General features: G+C 41.5%; 1 protein-coding gene across 3 annotated transcripts; it reads right to left on the bottom strand.

Moving 5' to 3' along the window:
- Window positions 1–6309: 6309 nt before the first annotated feature.
- Window positions 6310–10481, bottom strand: Smim15 (small integral membrane protein 15). Of its 3 annotated transcripts, none has more exons than XM_070041241.1 (3): window positions 10403–10481; window positions 8820–8943; window positions 6310–8010 (listed from the first exon to the last, which is right to left on the bottom strand). In XM_070041241.1, the coding sequence occupies exon 3, from the start codon at window positions 7987–7989 to the stop codon at window positions 7765–7767; it is 225 nt and encodes a 74-aa protein (XP_069897342.1). In that variant the 5' UTR covers window positions 7990–8010; window positions 8820–8943; window positions 10403–10481; the 3' UTR covers window positions 6310–7764. The 3 variants fall into 3 exon arrangements, with proteins under 3 accessions (XP_069897342.1, XP_069897341.1, XP_069897343.1); XM_070041240.1 differs by lacking the exon at window positions 10403–10481 and adding an exon at window positions 9877–10396; XM_070041242.1 differs by lacking the exon at window positions 8820–8943 and having other exon boundaries at window positions 10403–10476.
- Between the last annotated feature and the right edge of the window lie 680 nt (window positions 10482–11161).

The raw sequence follows: 11161 nt of genomic DNA on the forward strand, positions 1-11161 counted from the left end.
GAGCCCAAGTCCAGAGTTCAACCCCCATGACCGACAAAATTAGATAATATGAAAGAAACCATAGAGACCTTAATGCAAAGATGAGACAGAAATCAAACAGGAGAAAAATCAGTCAGGAAAACCTGAAAGGACAGCAGAGAGAGAAATGGGATGGTAATTGGAATTCATGAGAAAGAAATTCTGAAAAGAAGAAAACAGGGGAGTTCTCTAAACAAAATGAAATTCCACTTATAATTGAGATTCAGTGGCTTGACGTTGAAGAAAAATGCAGATAAATCATGTACATATGACCATATAAGATGGTAAGCAAGATGAACACCAAGATAGGGGCATAAATATCTTTTTTCTTTCTAACATATTTATAATGTGCTGTATGATTTTTTTTTTGTATGTTCCTCCCCCATGGTATAACCCCTATTTTCACTGTATTTGATGTGGGTGCCCTGCATCTTGTATATACACTTTATCTAATTCAGGGAGGGGAAGGGAAAAAACAAAATGCTTAACTAGGGATACAGATTGATCCATTGTAACAATGAGATGTACAAGACACTGTGTTGAAAAAATGAACTTTACAATTTAGGCAGAGTGTAGTTGAGATGGGAGGAAAGGGATGGTAGGGGGAAAACAAAGGAGGAGGCAATGATGCTCAATAGGAAATGTACTTATTACCTTGTTCATGTAACTGTAACCCCTCTGTACAGCATTTTTACAATAAAAACTGTACAAAAAATAATTTACTTTTTTAGAGGCTGGGAAGGTGGCTCAGTGGTAGAGTGCTTGCCTTGCATGCCTGAGGCCCTGGGTTCGATTCCTTAGCACCACATAAGCAAAAAGAAAAAAGCCGGAAGTAGCGCTGTGGCTCAAGTGGTAGAGTGCTAACCTTGAGCTGAAGAGCTGAGGGACAGCGCCCAGGCCCAGAGTTCAGGCCCCACGACTGGATCCAAAAAATAATAATAATAATAATAATTTACTTTTAACCTGGAACTGGTGGCCCATGTCTATAATCCTAACTAGTCTGAGATCCAGGTGCAAGTTTCAGGTTTTGTTATTTTACTATAGAGATTTTTCAGTGTTTAGCATATAATAAATACTCAATAAACATTAAATTAATTAAACAAATTTTTGTGTTCTAAACAATGTAAAGAAATCTTTGGCTCCTAATTCACACATACATTAATTTTCTTTTTTTTTAGGCCAGTTATAAGAATTGAACACAGGGCCTGGGCACTGTCCCTGAGCTTTTTTGCTCAAAGCTAACTCTACCACTTTGAGCCACAGTACCACTTTGTTTTCTGGTATGTAATTGGAGATAACAGTCTCACAGCCATTCCTGCCTGGGTTGAATTTGAACCACAATCCTCAGATCTCAGCTTCCTGAGTAGCTAGAATTACAGGCATGAATTAACAGCACTTGGCTATATTAAAATTTTTACTTACAAGCAAGTAAAAGTTGTAATTGTCTAAGAAATACACTACAGAAAAATATAACAATTTAAAGTACTCAATCAAATGACAATGAGTCTAAAATACTGATTGACAAAAAGTTCCCTAAATAATTCCAGTGTTCCAACCCTCTTAATAGCAAACAAAACATTGAATTGTTATATCATTACAAAGCAATAGCACATTTTATCATAGAGGCAAACTAAGAACTAGCCACTAGATAATATAAAAGGAAGTATAATTTGTAGTATTGGTTTATGATTTGAGGTTAAGATATTCTTTTTGTTTTTGTTTGTTTTTTTGGTTGTTGTTGGTTATGGGGCTTGAACTCTGGGCCTGGACGCTGTCCCTCAGCTCGTCGGCTCAAGGCCAGTGCTCTACCATGTGAGCCACAGTACCACTTCTGGTTTTCTGGTGGTTAATTGGAGATAAGTGTTTCATGGACTTTCTTGCCAGGGCTGGCTTTGAACCACAGTCCTCAGATCTCAGCCTCCTGCCTAGCTAAGATTACAGGCATGAGCCACCAGCGCCCAGTTTAAGATATTCTTAAATCTTAGACTGCAAGGAAGATTATGTACGTTTTGATGCACTAGTGCATTGCTACTGCTAAATTTCTATCAGCTTATTAATTGCATTCTATATACATCTTTTGAAAATGTTTGTCATGTAGTCTGTTTTCAAATATCTTAGCATATGGCAGAATTTACATTAATTTTAATTTTTAGTTTTCATTTAAAAATAGCTGCTTTACATAATGTAGCAAAGGAAAAAATCTTAAGCAAGAACCTTTGTGGGGAAATGCCTTATGTTCAAGTAGGAGGGTAATACTGGCTCTGTATTAGTAAAGCACGCATTGTACAGGTGACTTTGAGAATATAAATTTAGAATATAAATTTATGATCCACCCATTCTTCTCACCTAGAACTTAAGTCACTGGGTATAATTTTAGGTGATGTTTGAGCAGATTTAAATATGTCCCTCATAAAAAAGATCAAGGGCTGGGAAGGTGGCTCAGTGGTAGAGCGCTTGCCTTGCATGCCTGAGGCCCTGGGTTCGATTCCTCAGCACCACATAAGCAAAAAGAAAAACGCCGGAAGTGGCGCTGTGGCTCAAGTGGTAGAGTGCTAGTCTTGAGCTGAAGAGCTGAGGGACAGCGCCCAGGCCCAGAGTTCAGGCCCCACGACCGGACCCAAAAAAAAAAAAAAAGGTCAAGTATTTTCGCTCAGGCCCGTGGCGCCGGCAGGATGGGCAAGTGTGGCGGTGTTCGTACTGCCCGGAAGCTCCGTAGTCACTCACCGACGTGACCAGAAGTGGCATGATAAACAGTACAAGAAAGCCCATTTGGACACAGCCCTGAAAGCCAACCCGTTTGGGGGCGCCTCCCATGCAAAGGGCATTGTGCTGGAGAAAGTAGGAGTTGAAGCCAAGCAGCCAAATTCTGCTATCAGAAAGTGTGTCAGGGTGCAGCTGTCAAGAATGGCAAGAAAATCACAGCTTTTGTACCCAATGATGGTTGCTTGAATTTTATCGAAGAAAATGATGAAGTTCTGGTTGCTGGATTTGGCCAAAAAGGTCATGCTGTGGGTGACATTCATCTTTTCAAGAAAAGACTTAAAACTTATTTAAAACTTTTTCATCTCAAAGTAAAACTGTTCTTGTTGACATAACAGAAGAATATCATATATATCTAAGTACATACTTAGAACTAATCCTTTGTGGCTTCCTATGGCTCTGTAAGAGATACATATAGCATACTTTTGGTTTTACAAGAGGCTTAATATTACACAAACTAATCAAGTGCAAAGAGTGTTTCTGGTTCCAGGGATTAATCACATAACCCAGCTGTGCCTTAGATATTTGAAGTTAAGAAACAACAAAACTGGGGGAAATAATCCTTTTCCATTCTTACTGTTGCCTAGATTTTCTAGCTGCTATTCATTTCTTAATTAGGCTTGAACTATTTGTGTCTGTGTGTATATGTGCTAGTCCTGGGGTTTGAACTCAGGGCCTGGGTGCTGTCTCTGAGCTTTTATGCTCAAGGCTAGTTGAACCACAGCTCTACTTTCTGGTGGTTAATTGGAGATATTTTCATGGACCTTCCTGCTGGATTTGAACTGAGATGCTCAGATCTGTTTCCTGAGTAACTAAGATTACAGGAGTGAGCCACCAGCACCCATCTCAGCATTGATGTTCATAATGCTCTCTCATTAACCACATTATTTAAAACCACCTTATTTATTCAGACTGTCCTTTTTCAAACTGTTATGTTCTCTGGGGATAAAAGCATGAAAGAGAGTCATTTTAGAAGATTTACATCATACAGTAAAGAGATTTGTCCAAGTTCTACTTGTGTTTCCAAAGCTTTTGGTATCTGATGGTAGAACCTCTTTTAATAGGCTTGAGAAATGCAGAACTGTCCTTACATATTTATTTCAAAATGAAATCAATCAGACTGATCCTATAACCATATGCAAACATAAACACAATCATTCCTAAGTAGAATCAAATTTCCTCTAATTTAGAAACAGGGGGCTGGGAAGGTGGCTCAGTGGTAGAGCGCTTGCTTGCATGCATGAGGCCCTGGGTTCGATTCCTCAGCACCACATAAGCAAAAAAAAAAAAGCTGGACCTGGCACTGTGGCTCAAGTGGTAGAGTGCTAGCTGAGGGATAGCGCCCAGGTCTAGAGTTCAGGCCCCATGACCGGACCCCCCAAAAAAAGAAACAGATAAAATGTTAAGTACCCCTTGTCACTTTGCTATACCTTGTAATGAAGAAAGGTGTGGCACTTTTTAAAATTATATTAATATTGGGCTTCCAAGTCACAGCATTTAAAGTTCATTTCTAGTTTCCTTACCGTAAAGAACATTTCTTTTTGGACATCCTTTGTTATAATTTTTTAAACCTAATATGTTAGATGCTGAAAACATTACATAACACTATGGCGCAAGATTCTAATATACCAACCAATGTTTGTTACAGGAAGCCTGGGGATTGCTTATTTCCTTCCCCCCCCCCCCCAATAAAACAAACTAGCAATAAAAAGGTTACATATTAGTTGTGGGGCTTGAACTCGGCCTGGACACTGTCGCTCAGCTCTTCAACTCAAGGCAAGCACTCTACCACTTGAGCCAAGCGCCATTTCCAGTTTTCTGGTGGTTATTTGGAGATAAAAGTCTCACAGACTTTCCTGTCTGGCTGGCTTTGAACCACACTCCTCGGATCTCAGCCTCTTTAGTAGCTATGATTACAGGTTTGAACCACGGGCACCCAGCAGACAGGCATTTTTTAAAGTAATATTCTGGATGATAATTCTTTCAACAATAGTACTATTTTTTTACAATGAGAGAAGATAATCCCCAACCTCAATATTCTCTATTTTATTTATTCCCTATATATACACAAATCCAAAATCTTGTTGCTTGCACAATAATGAAAAAGGCTATATAAATGTTTTTCAGGAAAAGTCTAAGAACATTAGTTTGTTAAGCAAAGAGAAACTACATTAAGACTATGAAATTGTAGAAAAATACTTTAAAGATCCAAACACAGTGACTTCCACCTGTATTCCAAGCTACTCAAGAGATGGAGATCGACAGAGTATCTGATTTCAACCAATGATCTGGATATGGTGTTTCACACCTGTAATCCCAGCTGGGAGGTGTAGGTATGACTGTGGTACAAGGCTGGACCAGAGCAAAAATGCAAGATCATACCTGAAAAACAACTAAAAGTATGGCTTAAGTGGTAGGATTTGCCTGCCTAGCAAGTGCAAATCCTAGAGTTCAAACCCCAGTACTGCCAGGGGAAAAAAATGTGTTAAATAAGTACTTTTAACTTGTCACAACAGAACCTGTGAAACCACAGAACTAAAAACTATATCCTAGCCAGGCACCAATGGCTCATGCCTGTAATCCTAGCTATTCAGGAGGCTGAGATCTAAGGATTGCAGTTCAAAGCCAGCCCAGTCAGGAAAGTATGTGAGACTTTAATCTCCAATTAACCACCAGAAAACCAGACATAGGGCTGTGGCTCAAAGTGGTAGAACACTAGCCATGAGCAAAAGAGCTCAGGGACAGCTTGTCAGGCCCCAAATTCAAGCCCCAGGACTGACGACAACAACAAACTATATCCTCTGGTTCAGTACTTTTACTTTTTCTACAAATGTGATTTTTTTTTTCCATTTGGCAGCACTGGGGGTTGAACTCAGGGCCTTGTGCTTGCTAGACAAGCACCCTACCACTGAGCCACCTTCCCAGCCCTTGATTTTTTTTTTTTTAAAGCACACATCAATTATTTCTATGAATAACATCTACAGACACCCAAACATGTGAGATATCTTAACTTAGTTTCTCTTTTAAAGTGTGCTCTGCCAGATAGGGATGGTGGTGCATGCCTATATTCCTAGTTTTAGGAGACAGAGAAGGGAAGATCTGGACACCGAAGCTGGCTTGTTTCAAAGAACAGACATGTGGATGGGGAGCAGGGGGTTGGGCAGGGAGGAGCAGGGCAGAGGATTAGAAGCTCTGCAAACTCATGAGACCAATGGGTCAATTTCAATGTTAAATATAACATGCATAACACAAACCAGAACAATCTATACACTGAATTATTTTCATTACCTAGTTTCAATGGGTTGATTACACAAACAGCAAGAACTGACAACCTAAAAAATAGCATTCAGTATTTTCAAATAAACCTTATCAATTCTTAGTTTCTCAAATTTGTGAAACTGTCCTAATCTTAAAAGTATGCTTAGCTATAATAGAAATTCATTACCTTTAAAAAATCTAGCCTGTTCAACATGTCTAATTTATTACCCTCGACTCCCCCCATAAAAAGGGACAAAATCCAGGACCTCTTTATAAAACATATCAAATTTTATTTAAATAACTAACTTCATTTTTAAGTAAGAGCTTTGGACAATTACTCTTTATCAGAGGCGAAGAAAACAATATAAGCTATTAAATATTGCAGTGAGTAAAATTACTGGAGCATGCATTTAGAAAAGCCATGTTTAATAGACAAAAGTTCTAGTATTACTGCTTAACTGAAAGACCTTTTAGCTCTGTATTCTAATTATAGCTCATTCTTATTTATCTAGTTCATACAATCACTACTGTGTCCATCAAAATTTTTCTCAATTTTAAGCCTTTCTGAACACTTAGGAAATATGACTTAACTCCTTGGGAACTCTTCAAAATAATCAGAATTTTTAGTTTCCACAAACTTGTTCACAAACATGTTGAAACTTACTATATCAATACATGAGTCAAAAAGTGTTAAATAAAACCAAGAGTGCTATATGAAAACTAGCAGATTATCTGATGACATTTTAACTTTTTCACAGCTCTAGTTAGCATTAAAAAAAAAAACAAAAACTGATTCTAAGGTTTTAGCATTTGGCATTTTTAGTACAAGCTTTAAAACACAATGTTACTCAACAACTCATCTAAGAAAGTGGCAGTGTTCAAAAATACAAAAATTGTTACATCCAGTAGATATTTTACAGTCAAGATAATAAATCTTTATAAAATTAGGTTGAAAAACACTTGTCTTCATAATTACCACTTGTCTCAAAGACTAACATCAGAAAAATGCAGAAAAATAGATGTTCTTGATTAATATCATTTTGCTCTGAAAAAAAAGACATACCTCCATTCCAGTTAGCAATAATGATAAAAATATATGATTAATAAATATATTGTATGTCTTGAAGCCAAAACAAACTTTCTACCAACAGAGCAATTTTGACTTGTACATTCCTAGCATCCTTGGTCCAGAAGAAGGCCCATCTTAAACCACTATTTAAATGGAGTGCATACATAAAGTCATTATTCACAGGATGTTTCACTTCTGTACATCATCTGCAAAATGGCAAATCACTAAGTCACTGATAAAGAATCTGTACTGCGTGTTGAGTATTCCTTTTCCAAAATGCTTGGAACCAGAAGTGTTTTAGTTCAACAAAAAATTCACTTCCATTTCATATAGCCTAACTGAATACAACCTGTTACAAGGTCGTGTATGGAATTTTCACTTGTGAATCATGTCTGCACACAAGAAGTTTCAGATTTTGGAACATTTATGATTTTTGATTTTCAGATTAATACAATGCACTTATCATGTCAATAGATACCAACAAACTTTCACACACAAAACTAAATGTTACTGTAATACTGAGGTCAGAACATGATTCTTTTATATACTCAGATTTAATTTACTATATGATCCTATGATGAAATCCAAACACTTAATGAGTCCAAAGCTGCATAATGTTCCAAATGATTCTCCTCTAGGTGCAGAGCTTGTTCACTCCTTCAATCCTTTTTTAGTCTTTTAGCTTTTGCAATATTTTCTTGTCGTTTTTGTTTCTTCTTTTGCTCCTTCTCTCTGGCTTCAATCATTTTGGCCAATTTCCAGGATAGAACAGCACTTGCTAGGAACAGTGGGGTGAGAGCCAAAATAACTGTTGTAAGGAAACCATAAGGGTCCTTTGCAGCCCATTCCACAACATACTCAGCCCAAGCCTTCACGTCAAACATCTTCGTAGCAGTCTTAGGAAACTGGGGCAAAGAACAACAAAAAGAATATATGATTAATCAAAATTTGAAAATGTTTTATCATACAACCAGATAGCTCAAAATTACAATGGTTACTTAAAACAGTTCTTTTGAAGTATTAATTAGTACAATTTTAATAAAAATGAGTATCTCCTGTTAGGAAAAAATAATTAGCTAAGACAACCAAAATGACACATAAAGATGTAAATTTACAGAAAAACCGAAAACTATTTGGCCTAGGTGATAGGACTATGTTTCCTATGTTTAAGACATAGTTTATATGGCAGCAGGCTTTTTGAGTTTCATACACTCATTTCAGGAAAGAGCTGAATCCTGTGTCATTTGTTGACATACTCTTAGTATCACTAAATACTAGTTAACAAGGGTATAAACAACTTTCACATTTGAAAAGGACAAGCCACAAGTCATGAGGGTAAAGAGGTGATAGCTATTTCCAGCAACGGAAAAGAGGAAGTAAGGGAGCTGTGATCATAGTCATATCCATATGTCAATAGGTATAAGCAAAAAGGGACGTGCTATTTTATGTCCTTTCAGCCTTAAAGCCCCAATACCATAAGTACAATTTAGTGAGAAAAGTAGCTATAAGTAGGACCATACATTAGTTGGTAAGAGAAAGGACCTGGAAATGAGGATAGCAATGTCCTCCTACCTCCCCCAAGCTTTCATACCTTTCATATTTGGGTCCACCCTTACTCAATCAGAGACTTAATTAGAATTAGAATACCTGTACAGGGAATGAGTTGTGTGTCCCTCCACTTAAGATTTCAGTTGGGATTTAAAAAGTCATCTACCTTATGTTTGAGTAGTAGTCTCTAATTTTGTCCTGGGATTATCAGTGAGCCAATCACAATTTCAGATGACCCCTGGTTGTCGTCTTCTTTTGTTCTATCATACACTTCTGAGCGGTTTAAATTTCTACACAATGGTTGAGTTGATATGGATAAAAGAAAAAAAACACTTAAGTCACAACTTTCAGGACAAATGTAAAATTTTAAATGGAAAGTTTCTAAACTCTATGGAACATATTAAAGACATGTAAAATTGCCTGTCAATTATAAATATAATACCTATTTTCCTAATTTGAGCTTACTGCAATTGCAAATGTCCAGTAAGAAAATCCTGCCCAAAGTTGGGTGAGGTGGTACTAAATGCCTCTAATCCCAGCTACTCCTGAGGCAGGTCTCAGAAGGATCACTGGCAGAATTTGAGGAACCCCCCCATCTCAACAAACCAAGCAGGGAGTACAGAATAAATCTCAAGTACTGGCAGGATCTTGGTCAGGAAATAGCTCCAGGCAAAAAATGCAAGAGCCTATCTGAAAAATAAAGCAAAGGGGTTGGGGGGGGGGGTGGTAAGGGTGTGACTCAGGTGACAGTGCACCTGTATGACCAGTTCAAAGCCCGGTACTAGGGGTGGGGGTGTCGCGAGCCAGGATCCTAGTCAGTAGAAATAAGTATTATTTCAATAATAAAAGTATCTGTGACGTTCACTGACTTATAAAAAAGTCAAGCTGACTCGCAGATGTAAAGGGCATCCTATCCATTCAGCCTGAACTTTTTACACTAAAAGAGTTTCCATTCACTCGATTAGGTTACACCGCAGCAAAGTAAACACCTTGCCTTATTCCTGAAAGGTTTTTATTGTCTAGGGTACAATGCGTGTCTTTAGAGAAAAACACAAGATAACCTAAACAAATCACAAAACGCCCCCCACGCGTGTTACACATCTGGAAAACAGCCACCGTTCTAGCTAGACGTTGACACGGTCTCCTCTCGTGTTCAACACAAACCACGTCTCTATTTTCAACCGGAGACAAAATAAAATGCCTAAGCTGTTAGAGAGCCCAACCTTGCTTCATGACACAATCACAGCCAGGTTCTCGGAAGACCGCCCCTCTCCAGCCCGGCCAGGAACGGGGCAAGTTTCCGGGGGAAGCCAACGGGCGGAGCGGAGAAGGCCCCGCTTCCCGGCAGGGTCCGCCTCAGCACCAAGGCCGCCGCCGCCGCCGCCGGGCGGGCCGCCCGTCCCGCCGCGCCTCCCACAGCAGCAGTCGGGCCGCCGGGGCGAGTCTCCCGGGCCGCAGCCGCGATCGTCTTCCTCCTTCCGGACGAGCGCCCCGCTCGCCCCAGGGAGCCACGAGCGCCCCGCGCCCCGCGCCCCGGCGGAGGAGGCGCAGGCCCTCGCCCTGCCGCGGGCTGTGGCTGGACAGGGCTCACAGAGCCGAGAGCCCCGGGAAACCCGGGCCAGCCCCAACACACGTCGCAGCCCGCTCCCCGGCCGTCAGTGCTGGGCACGGGGACCCCACGATCGCAACCGCCCCCAATCCTCGACTCATTCCCGGGACCAGGGGCCGGGACTCCCACTCCCAACTCACCACTAGGCCGGAAGCAGCCAGGCGGAAGCCGCACCGTCCGCCCCGCCCGCCACCAGGCCCCGCCTCCTTCCATGGCCCGCCCACCGGCAGGCTCGGGACGGGGCGGGGAATCGCCTCGGCTGTGAGGAAGTCGGGAGAACCACTTCCGGCTGCGCCTCAGTCGTAGGTCCCGGGACTCCAGCTGCGAGGGTGGCGGGCGCGGGGCGGAGCGGAGGGCGCAGGTGAGGCCGCGGGCGGCGGGTTTCGCTGCAGGGCCCAGCCCGCCGTCTCGGACCGAAAGCATGGGTGTCGAGGCGTGCGGCGGCCCGGTGTGGGGTGCTCGGGGCCGCGGGAAGCTCCCGCCGGGGAGCGGCAGGAAGAAGGTTCCCCGTTAGCTGCCCAAGGCGGGGGACCCCCCGGGTCCCTCCTCACCCGAGGCGCAGCCGGGCTGGGCAAGGCCTCCGTGCGCCTGGTAGGGAACTGCCAGGCTGTGGGAACGAGGCTTGTGTTACTGTGGTTTGTCTTGATGGTATTTGCTCCGTGTAAACTTAAATAAACGGCCGTGGCACACCGTTCCCACAGAGGTTCGTGTGCTTGGAATACACCTAAGAAGAGATGCAAAAGTCAGCAAGCAGAACGTGAATTAATAAGGCCTTCGGGTCCACAGGAACTGAAAGCTTACCTCTGGTTTGGGGCTCACACTTGTGTGTGTGTGTGCGCGATGGCCTGTGCTGACTTCTTGCTGTTTGACTACCTCTGGCTCATGTTGCAAGAGCTCCT

This window comes from Dipodomys merriami, unplaced genomic scaffold (assembly GCF_024711535.1).
Source record: "Dipodomys merriami isolate MVZ:Mamm:240054 unplaced genomic scaffold, mDipMer1.0.p SCAF_30, whole genome shotgun sequence".
Classification (NCBI taxonomy): domain Eukaryota; kingdom Metazoa; phylum Chordata; class Mammalia; order Rodentia; family Heteromyidae; genus Dipodomys; species Dipodomys merriami.

Coding starts and splice junctions, on each gene's coding strand:
- Smim15 (XM_070041241.1), bottom strand. CDS start 7,989: ATGTTTGACGTGAAGGCTTGGGCTGAGTATGTTGTGGAATGGGCTGCA.